Raw genomic sequence first — 12,008 nt, 5'->3', positions numbered from 1 at the left:
TTTCCAGAAATACTGATTCTACTACCTTTATTCCTAGAGTTTAGTATTCTTGGTATGTTGCTTTATTAAGTGGCAGTCGGTAGACAAAGCTCATCACTGGATATTTTTGCAGTTAAGTATGCATACTTTTGTGCTCCTCCAGTTTCTGTTACAAGCTTACTTTGCATCAGTAATGCGGAAACTAGGAAGGAGGAACGTACTGAATGAAATGTGACTTATGCCACAAAAATGTTGCTTTCAAAGCAGCGACTATAAGCTGGTTTGAATTTCAGAGTAACAGTTTTCATCAAATGTGGCCTTCCGGATGCACTTAAACTAAATCTGAGTAGTAAGCACTTTTGTGTGGACTGTACACACTGTTTAAACTCGGCGCGGACATGGCACCAGGCACAATTTGAGTAAATCACATCACAGACGTGCCGCTGAGGGTCTTCCATGTTTTCATCTTTGAAATGGTGCCCGGTGCATACTTGTGTGATTGGATAAATGAACAGCTACAGTGAACTTCAGCTCTGTGTCTCTCATTATGGTGCCACTTCATTTTAATGTCGTGACTCACCCCGGGCGATTTGCAAATTTTGGAGTTGATTCATGTGCGTGACCTCTCTGTTGAAAGAAAAAAAAAAAAATTAGGGAAAAAGTGAGAGACAAACTCTTGGCGTCTGTCAGCAGACTGTGTTGCAAACTGGCAACTTAATCTCCTGCTGCCGCTTTTGCCGCTTGGCCCACGGTGCTGTTTTGCTCAAAACAAAGTAAATGACCTTAGCTGTTGCATGTCTCTAACTGCTGACTCTGCCTGTGAAACCCCTTCTGATATTTAGTTCGGAGTCTCAGAAGATATTGGAGTACACTTCAAAATTTATGACACCTGCAGACCAAACAGACATTTTGATCATTAAGGGATGTTGAAATGAAACCTGAGATGATTTCTTCTTGGCTTAAGTGCAAATTTTTGGAAAAATGATGGCACAAATATAGAACAGGAGTCACAAAAGGTGAATATTTATGAGGCCTATTTGAAAAGTGAAACAGAATCCCATTCCAGCAGCTGTTTGTGCGTTCAAATTGCTACTTTGAATTGCCGCATTTACGTGCGCAGAGTGCTTGATATCAGATTAAATGGTATGCTATAGCAGGAGCTGGAGAGTGATGCAGGATCGAGGATCTCTTGTGGCAGTGTAATGGTTAACTCACAATAGGCCAAACTTTGGAAACAGGATTGATAACATGTGGAATATATTGAGGGTTTGGCCAAACTGGTTATGACGTTAGTCATTTCCCAGGGTGCATGTTAGACCTTATTAGAAGACCAAACTAATGTGACTACAGTTGAGTGAGAGGGATGCGAGTTTGGCCTTCATTTTAAAGTTCATAAAACCCTAATTTTATCCAGTATTTTCTCACCAGCTTAGTGAGTAGAGGAGGAGCATTCTTGTTTACAAGAATGAATATCTGCACTACACAGTGTGGTTGAAGAGTAAGGCTACTGGTATTTTCCCCAGGGACATAAGCTTAGAATACCTTTCAGCCATGTGTCCTGACATGATTCATGTGTGTGTAGAAAGCCTGTTGAGTTCAGGAGTTTGGGATTGCTGCGCATAAAGTTGTTGATGAAGGATTTCCTGCAATCCTGTCTAATTCTGCTCAATGGTTTCTCAGTACAGCTGCTTTCATTTCACTATAGAACATCCATACATAATGTCAGCATTTCACAACAGAATGCAGTCCTCACTCTGCTCTCCAGACAGGTTTGCTTTTAGCAGTGTAGAGAAGTGGAGCCAGTCGTCAGCACTACAATTGCCCAAGCCAAATGCATATATTAGAACTTACTATATTTAGAGAATATCGTGCATTGATATGATCCCGCAGCAATAAGGGGATGAACACTGAGGTCACCAGCCTTGCTCTCTAGAGCATCCATCACTAAACTGTGTTTTACTGAATAAGATCCAGTTTAATCCATCTCATCTACTGCCAGACTTTCCAGCCGCAGTATTTCTGTGTGTTTAAATTCAGCTTGTATTCGGTTGTATCAGTGTGTCACACTTTCCTGTGGTTTAATTGGGATGAGTACTTTACTTACTACTCAAATGATTTGATTATGTTAAGCCTAAGAGAGCTCTGACATGTGATGTGTTTTCTGGGTGAGAGGTGTGACCTAAACAGTTCCCACCATCATCCTCGAAGAGAGAGAGAAAGAGAGAGAAAGAGAGGGAGGGGAGGGGGGATGGAAGGGCTTGCTTGTGGAGGGTGTCTCTAAAGGACGAGAACAGCCAAGTGTCCCGCCAGAGCGCTTCCATCAGTTTCTAAGTGTGAGCACTGTGTGATCATCTGGCTCTAGTGGATATTTATAACCCCCAGTCAGCTCCAGCCCTCTTTCTCCCCCCTGGCAGCCCTCAGAACCCCTCACCCCTGCCCCCTTCCCCAGGCTTGGTGTGTCATCCCTCCTCCCCTGGCCAAAGGAGAGCAGGCTGACGGATTCAAGCAGCAGGCACAGCCTGTCAAAATTCAAGACCAGGGAGAAACAAGGCAGTCGGGGCAAACAAGCACGCGGCTCTCTTGTCCTCCTCATTCTCCCTCTGTCCAGCTTGTTGTTTTTTTCTTCACCCTTGTCCTCCTCTTCTTTCCACATACCTTCTTTTAGATGAAGATCATACCTGGTAGGTCACACAATTGAAGTTTCTGTGTTGTGTCTTTGTGTCTAACTGTGCTTGTCTTCCTGGCTGATGACTGTTGTTGGGATTTTGGCAAAGGCAGTGGGTAATGTCTTGTTGTTGTGCGTACACACTCACTCTAACAGGACATAGGCACACACATTCCCATCACAAACAGCTACTGCGGCATGGATTGCCTTTCATAGTTGTTCACAGTGTGACTGAGCTGTTGTGAGGAAATTCTTGGCTGCCTTCTGTATTTTCATTTATTTGATGGTATGTAAGTGAAGGAGGGTGAGGGTGAGAATTTGGGAGGAGGGGGGTTGCAGTACCCCCACCCCTGCTATTACCTCTTGTGACATCTGATGGAAGTCAACAATCAGCAGCGGCTCATACAGCGTGTTTAAATGTGCCCTTGTGTGTGTCAGATAGTTGTGGGTCTCTCCTGGCTATTTCACATTGCTGTAAAACTAGCTCTGTGTAATTCATTTAATTTACATTTTTTTCATCCACCCATTTAGCATTGCGCCATGTTTTGTTTTGCAATAATTCTCTAAATCCTCTTCAGTTAAATTAGAATTACATTTTGAAAGAAATCCACAAAATTAAAAAGATAACTTCTGCCTTTTTTGAGTGTTTAAACAAGTCCACCTGTTCCAAAGTCTCCATATTCATGGACACCTGTTGGCATCCAGCACAATACCAACGCATTTTGTTAAGAAATGTCAGCAGGTGGCAGCTAAAGTCCTGGATTTGTACTACTGTTTATATCACCATGTCACCTGTTGAGTTGTTTTTTTTAGGTCCTGCCATACAACAAATTGAATTGTCATCATGTGCTGTTTCAGTCTTTTTTAAGTCATAAAACTTTTGAAGGATGCTGTAATCATAACAAAATCCTTTTTCCTAATAAACAAAAAAAATCCTGATGATATAATGATTATAATCACTGAGGTGATTTTAAGTTCTGAAAACATCTTTTTTGGGGGGTGGGGGGCAGAGAGACCCTGCAGTTTCAAATGTCCCTGCCACGCCTCTGCCATCCCTCCCCCTCCTAATGAAGGCCCACCTGTCACGAGGCTTGTTTCTTCACACCCTTTACGTTATCTCTGTCCAGACTAATGCTGGAAAGCCACCCATGACCCACTCTTCCCAGGCTGCTCATTTTGGGGCATTTAGTAACCATAACTGTGGCAGGATGTAAGGTATTGAAGCTCTTTCAAAGTTTACACAAAAAAGCAGTGAGATACTAAAGTTTCAGGGTAAAGCAGCTAGATATCAGAAAATATATTTGCCTCATCTCTTCCTCTCTGTGTCTGACAAGAGATTACTAGAGATATTTTCTGTTGCATTGGTGATACTGATCTGAAGAGGTCACATTACTAACCCTAAAACTCTCTTCTGCGCAGCTTCACATTTAGCATGTTTACTGTCTGTATAGGTCATGTGGAACCTTGAAAATTTGTCAGTTGTGACAGGTCAAAGGTGCCACTAGGCCATAATGTGCCAGTTTTACACCGCCATATTTCCCAGACAGCATGAGAAGCCTGTTGCAGGTTCTTGAGACACGTAGGTCTGACCGGTCACACAACATAGATGCGTACTGGCCCTTTCTCCACCTAGCTGAACTTCCACAGAAGCTCTTTTGCTGCACGGTATTGTAGCTGAGCAGTGTTTTGGTAATTCAGTTGCTGGTAAGGCCCCTCCCAAACCTGTTGGGCCATGTTTGCTTTCAGATCAATATGTCTCTGTCTGTTTTTGAGTGTGGATGTGTGTTCTTGCCGAAGGTTGTTCCTGTATTTCTTTAAAAAAAGTCCGGTAGTGGTTCAGTACACCTGCTTGGTTTGAGGCACTGCCAATTTCCAAACCAGCCGGTAGCTTTTGAAACCCTAGCAGTGTTACAAAAGAGATGCTGCATCCATGAGTCAACACTTTGATGACTTTTTCTTTGGTTTATCCTGGATAAATGTAGCTTTTGTGTGCACAGAACAGCTAACACATAATACAGTCCTACACTAAATAATATCTTGTTTGATCCAATGCCTTTACACGAGTCGTTGTTGACACGATACCCCAAAAGTACTCAATTGCTTAAATTTTAAGACATGCTTGTGCAAGTCTGGTTATTGATCAGTCCAAACCCTGTTCGAAACCCAGGTTTCTAAGATGTCTAAGGTGTCACTAGTAGTCCTGAGTGATTTCCAAAGTGTCTGTAGTTTAGCTGCCATGGCTCATCGTTGTTATCATGATAAAGTTTAAAGTTAGAGAGCGTGGTATCTTGCTCTTGCTCATGGGAAGTGTTAATGTTATCAGTCTAAGATAAGAGTAAAAGGAAAGCGCTTGTTGTGAGACAACTCGAAAAAGAAAGCTGGCCGAGATGCTTTCATGCAGGGCGTAAAGCAAACGTTAACTTCATTTCCCATGGCTAAAATGGCATTAGGCAACACTAAAGAATGCATTGACCTACACAACACTACGCAAAATGTAATATTCTTCAAAGTTGACTCACTACTCTAAGGACACGAAGACGAATATTTGATGCCCAGTTGCTTTGGCTGTAGTTTCGTGTTATGTGCCCTGACATTTACTCTATGATGTCCTTTTGGATAATGTTTTATTGTCTTTGATACTGAAGCATTAATGCAGCTGCTCTTCCTGCTGATCTGTCCCCTTCGGTCTAGACCCATCGGGGGGCTTTTTTTTTTTCTTAGCTGTCCTATTTTTCACTGGCACCCATTCTTCATGATGACAGCTCTGTCCTCTATCCACTCACTAGCTCAATGGCTCGAGCTATCACTTATACAGGAGTGAGAGCAGACACCACACGGTCTGACCACTTGTGATTTAGCTTCTGGTCTTATGCTATTGACCGTGATAGGCTGCATGTGCAGATATGGAAACGCTGATGCTGGCATTTTACTCCATCGATGACCAGTATGGAGAAAGATCGTGAGAAGGGTGGGGGCGGGGGGAAAAATGCTGTGAGTCACACACAAGGTGCCTCACTCTGCATTCTCCTCCTGAGCTTTGACCTTTCATCTCTGTTTGTCTGCCCTCACACAGACAATCAAAATCAGGATGAATATATTTTATGGTGCAACAGAACCCAGATCTGTCGCACTATTTACATTGGCTGATGGCTGTTTTGGAACCAGACTGTTAATTTGCTTAAACTGCTTTGCATAAATGATCGGTTGAGAATTTTCAGGCGTAACATGTAGCTGCTGTAGCTATGGAAAGCTCTTGCTCCAGCACTCTTCTGCAGTCGCCCAGAAGGTGTCAGAGTTTTTACAGAACGCTGTGAAGTGTAACATCCGGTTTGACACGCTAAGCGCATGGATGACATTCAATCGCCAAGCAAATGCTCGTTTAGAGCTACATGTGGGGCCCTCTCATAGCTGTGTGGGCTGTGATGGTTGACTTCTGGTTATGGCTTTGGCTTGGTTCATGGAAAAGCCAGCATTCTTCCTGGAAACAGGCAGGAGTTTTATTCTGGAGCAATCCAATTACTACTTACAATACAGTACAGCAGTGTGTGTGGGTCTGTATGTGTCTGTTTTTTCCAGGGCTCGTGAGTATATAAAAAAAAAAGTCTAAATGGCCTCCACCATTGTGGTTGGTGCTGGTAAACCAGTGGGCATGAGTCATAAATTAAACAGTACACTTTTTCCTTAGGGGCTTATCGAAGCCGGTTTGGATACAGCTCTCATGTTCTCTGGGAATAATGAACAAGCTGTGATGAGACACACAGTCAGATGGAGCTCGTATAGAGCTGATTTATTTATGAGCAGCACAGGGATCATAGAAACAAATACGATTTCTATGATCTGACCCCCTCCTTAAGGCAGATTAATTATGCTTTTTTTGTCATATAGCACAGAAGCGTCACCAACATGCTATACAAATCTTTTTTTTTTCAAAGAAAAGTGGATAAAGGGACAGTGAAGGGAGCTAAAACAGCTTGTTTGAGATGATATATTAATTCATAGGCCCAGAATTAAGTCAACAAGTGTTATTTTGTACAGTGAGTCATATAATGCTAATTTAGTAGAGTCCAAGAATCCAGTGTGGCACTGCAAATGCTAGCTGTCAGTGTGAAGGTCTTAATGTCCCTGTCAACATTATCGTTATCTTTTTATTTGATGTCAAAACATTAAAGTTTCCTGTAAAATAAAATCAAGGAGGTCAAGTGAAAGTATCCGTATCAGCGTCCAGTGTGATAAGATCCTGGCACACAGGTAGTCCTGGGTCAGAGATCAGTGATCTGCACTTTCCCTTCAACATTTTACTGCGCTTTGTCCCGTCCTAAATATCCAGATCCTAAAGTAAACCGGTAATGGGTAGGGGCATATTCACTGTATTTACTTTCAGGATTATGTGCCTTAGGATTTGTTAAGCTTGAAGATTTTCAGACAGCACTGGGGACTAATCTGAATAAATACATTGTATTCTGGCAAGATGCAGGCTATTGAAACTCAGCTTTTGCAAGGTGAAAAAAGCAGTGAGAGACGAAAGTTTCAGGTTAAAGCAGTTGGACTAAATACTAATCATAACACAACAGAAGTCTAGTCTGCTATCTTGGATTAGCATTAAAGATGCAGTGAAGCCTCATAATAGTCTCACAAACCGACGTGCCTGCAGGTGCACAAACACCTCTTTTTTAAATGCTTGTACAAACTGTAAACTGACTCTAGACGAGTGACAGTCTGATAAATGGATGGCTGTAGGGCAACAAAGCGCTTTTGCTTCCAGTTTTACATTTGTCATGGTTCTCATGGAGCAGATATGCTCAACCAAATGACTAATAAGTCAAAGGACGTCATAATTAAACTATGAAAATTATGTTGAGCTTCCAGTCTGCTGTCTATTGTGTTTGTCCTTAAAAGAGCCCAGCACTGGGCTGGGCCCTGCCCCCCTCAAAGAAACGACTTTCTGTTTGAAAGTCATTCCTGTTTCCACTATTTACACCAGCTGGCACAGTTTACCTGAAACACAAAAGGCTACCTGTGTACACTTCCATTCGCATCAGCATGGCTGGGATGTGGAACTTTGAGCGAGGGAATTATCTGCATGAGATGAGCTCGCATGGAGAACGAACCAGATACCTGTACAGCAAGATGTGTTGTGCAGGTGAGTGGTGAGACTCGATTTATAGGACACGGTAGGGAGGAGTTTGGTGTGTTGTGTTTTTCATTGTGTTGAATGTTCCATGGGTGGTACAAGACAGTCCTGCTCAGAGAGACTGACGGAAGGTTGGGGGTAAACTACATTTATAGTTTATGGAATTACTTTCACATAAAAATTTCAAGTCCAGATGCAATTAGAAGATATTTCAAAAATGGCAATTATGAACATAGTTGTATGACTTGAAACAGATCTAATTACAGACTCTTTGCAATGACATATATATATATATATATATATGTGTGTGTGTGTGTGTGTGTGTGTGTGTGTGTGTGTGTGTGTGTGTGTGTGTGTGTGTGTGTGTGTGTGTGTGTGTGTGTGTGTGTGTATTTATTTTTTTCATATGCATCTGCCATAAAACAATACAATTAATACTTCCCACCATCACTTCTGTTATAACACTTGGAAATGCTTGTGCAACTCGTGCAACCTGTGCTCTTATCTTCTAAAAGTGTTTTGTTGTTGCTGTGTAATGTGATGTTGACCTTATCTCATTCCTCTGGCGTAACGTCTTTATCTTACTTGATTGGATTTTAGCTTTTCAAAAGTTTGAAGCCTCATTTCATTATGTGTCAAATGTTTTGATGGGTAACATGTCAGGACAGTGCTCAGGCCATTGGAGCATGAGGACTGTTGTGCTACAAACACATGCTGTCGTAGTGTAGCTTTGCATTATCTTGCTGAAATGAAAGATTTTGTCTGGATGGCAGCTCGAATTGCTCCATAACCTATATTGTTAAGCATTAATGGTTCTTTTGCAGATGTCGCAAATGTGCACTGTTGAATCCTGACACCATGATTGATGCTGGGTTCCTATCTATACATTAATAATAACCTGGATAACCCTGGGAAGTCTATGGTTTCCCCCATTTTACCTTATTGCAGCCCAGAGAAGACATGTATGAATCTTGTTCATACATGTATTTTCTTTGTGAGACAGACTTCTAAGTTTAATTTGTGGATTCAGTTATGAACTTTATTCAGTGATGATAGTTTTCTGAAGTGTTCCTGAATCCATGGAGTAATTTGTTTGCACGAATTTAAAGTGTCTGTTTTGAATAGGGCTGCAATATTGTTTTCTGGACTTCAGAGATTTCTCTGGCACCTCTGATTTATTTCATTCTTTTCTCTGGATTGCACTCACTGGAAACTTTCTCAGGTACATGTGGCTCATCATATGCCAGAAACTGAAATGTAGAAATGGTCAAAACAACCCTCTGAAGTTCTGAGTATGTCAATGTGGAATAAAGGTGATTTAAGTGATTTCAATGTGGCATGCTTCTGAGTTGTAATGTATCTGAGTATTTTAGAAACTGCTGATCTAGTGGCATTTACAGAGAGAAGGCTGAAAAAAAGAAAATATCCAGTGAGCAGTGGTTCTCTGACCAAAAATGCCATGTTGATGCCAGAGTAAAATGGCCAGACTGCGTCAAGCTAATAGGGACGGAGCAGTGACTCAAATAACCTCTCATTACCAAGGTTATGATATGCAGTAAGATTTCTGAACACAGAATATGTCGAACCCTGAAGATGGGCCACAGCAGCAGAAGACCACACCAGCTGCCTCTCCTTCAGCTAACGGAGCCTCAATTTCTAATGTCACATTTGGATGTTAGGGTAAGAATTTGGCAGAAACAATGCAAAAGCCTGGATCCATCCTGCCTTGTTTCAGCAGCTCAGGATCATACTGGTGGTGTACTGGTGTATTTCCTTGGCACAGTTAGAGCAAATTTTAGCATCATTTAAACACCACAGCCTAGCTGAGTATTGTTGCTGACCATGTCCATCCCTCTATGGGCGATCGTGGCTCAAGAGTTGGCAGTTCGTCTTGTAATCGGTTGCCGGTTCGAGCCCCGGCTCCGACAGTCTCGGTCATTGTGTCCTTGGGCAAGACACTTCACCCGTTGCCTACTGGTGTTGGTCAGAGGGCCCGGTGGCGCCAGTGTCCGGCAGCCTCACCTCCGTCAGTGTGCCCCAGGGCAGCTGTGGCTACAATGTAGCTTGCCATCACCAGTGTGTGAATGGGTGGATGACTGAATGTAGTGTAAAGCAGGTGGGTGTGGTTGTACTCTGGTGCCATCTAGTGGTCAGAATATTTCACTACCTTCAGCCAGTGGAGGACCAAAGTGTCATGTGAGGCGAGGGTGGCGTTTTCCTTTCGTCAAATAGTCAGTTATGGGAAACCCCTCTGTCTCTGCCTAAAAACACACCCATGAGTAAGACTCAGTAATAGTTACCACTGAGAAACACAGTGCTGTATATTTGTGGATGTTGTCATAGAAGCGTCTCTCAAGTTCCCTTTTTTTTTCTCTCCACATTTTCAAAAAAGTGTTGAGGGTGATTTAGCAGATGGAAATACCACATGTGATACTGACTGTTTTTCTTTTTTAATTCCTAAAAATAATTTCAGCCGATTAGTACTTAAAAAAAATCTTTTATTTTCTTGACAATCATCAAATGTTTTTTTGATTTACACTCAGTTACATTTTTTATATGATTGCCAAGAATTTAAATAGTTCCATTTACACTATCTTGTGTTATTTAACTTTTATTTATCTGATTTATCTGAAACATTTTCAGGTACTTTTGTTAATGTGTACATTGTCAGCCAAATGACTGCATTGTGACCTGCAGGGGGAGACACATGCTGCTTTTAAACGTTAGCCGCCGCGTGCCAGTCAGTCAACTAAGTTACATCTCAGTCACCAGAATTGCACATTAACAAGTAACATGACCCCAGATGCGGTGCTTTCCACAGACTCCTGCAAAGCTCAGGACCGAGCTATTTTAAACTTCAGCTGCCGTGGCTAATCTGAAGGCCTGTTGAGTCTGAGTTAAATTGGGTTTGGAGTTTCATCACTAGAGCTGGTTCTGACAACATCATCCAAAGTCTGCTGTCAGGCTGATGATGGCTGGCAGTGATAACTGTACGGTGTGTCACAGCACAGCTATGACTAACTGTGATTAGAATGGGTCTTACTTGTGTAATGTAGCTTTTTAAAATTACATTGCCAATCATTAACTTCTGCATAACATCTGTTTATATCTGAATAAAGATGTAAAGTGTAAAAATGTAAAAACATATACAGATATCTCTGGTCATAGTTTTCAGTTTTCACTTAATAGAACAGGATTAGAAATACAGCATTTATCACACTTAGGGGCCAATTTAACCACTGGATTTGATAGCATAAAGTTAGTGCTCTCATAAGTTTTCCATGACTTTAAAATTGCCAGATAGTTTGTGTTATGTCTTTTTTTTCTTTTTATTTCCACTGAATGTTTACAGGAGTTCATCCAGGTAACATTAAACAGGTTTAAGGTGTGTTTGCTTTGGTGTGCTGCTTGCCTAAATGTTTGAGTCATGTACTCAGTATGCAGCTTGGATAATACAGCTTGTGATCTGTGTGAATCAGAACCTTCTGAAGGATGGTCATGCCACTGATGACTTTTGTATGTATCCGAACCGTATCAGAAATATGAGATAGCGTTTGCTGTGATTCAGCCATGGGGTTAAAAACAACGATGAGAAACATGGGAGAGAGAGATAGAGAGGCATGTAACCTGAACTGTTGGAGCAAACCTTGTTTCGCAGCTTTTTCATCCTCTGCAAAGAAAGGTGTTGTGCGTCCTCCCTCTGTCTAAACCCTTATTTTTCCCTGCGCTTCAGCACTTAGAAAAGACCATAATGACACATTCCTAGAATTCCTTTGTCCTCTAATTTGTTTTGCTTTGTTGCTCCATAGTGCTTAAATGAAGGTTGTTGTAGTTTTAAGTGGTGGAAGGCTTAGCGGTGTCACAGGGATCAGCTAAAAGCACATAAATCCAGTGTGATGGTCCTGTTTCAGTTTTCACAGCAAGAAGGTCCTGGGTTTGAATTCACCATCTGGCGAGGCTACATCTATATATGTGAAAATACAGATTTCTTTTTATTAATTTCAGTTCACTTTCATATATCAAGGCACTTATATTGTAAAACAAGGAGCCTTCAACATTATAAATCAAAACTCCAGCTATGTAACAACCTGGTACCATTGGGGAGGAAAAACAGGCATAGAGAGAGGATAGCAAACAGGGCAAAACTAAAATGACACAACCATTAATTAAAAGACACAAAGTTAGCGTTTCAGGACCACTAGCACACAGAACTGCCTAACCCCATTATATTGG

At 41.7% G+C, this 12,008-nt stretch overlaps 1 protein-coding gene across 16 annotated transcripts in view; it reads left to right on the top strand.

Annotated features, from left to right (window-relative positions):
- plecb (plectin b) overlaps window positions 1-12,008 on the top strand; it is a 131,621-nt gene that overhangs the window by 76,695 nt on the left and 42,918 nt on the right. Inside the window, exon 1 of one of the 16 annotated variants that reach the window (XM_076889845.1) lies at window positions 2,470-2,660. The exons of the other annotated variants lie outside the window; for them this stretch is intronic. Coding sequence (XP_076745960.1) covers window positions 2,645-2,660 — 16 coding nt within the window. The 5' untranslated portion in view covers window positions 2,470-2,644. Of the gene's footprint in view, window positions 1-2,469; window positions 2,661-12,008 lie in introns of those variants that run through there. 16 annotated transcript variants of the gene reach the window in all.

The sequence above is a fragment of the Maylandia zebra genome, linkage group LG11 (assembly GCF_041146795.1).
Source record: "Maylandia zebra isolate NMK-2024a linkage group LG11, Mzebra_GT3a, whole genome shotgun sequence".
In the NCBI taxonomy this organism is placed as follows: Eukaryota; Metazoa; Chordata; class Actinopteri; order Cichliformes; family Cichlidae; genus Maylandia; species Maylandia zebra.
This window is presented reverse-complemented; position numbering and strand designations above follow the sequence as displayed.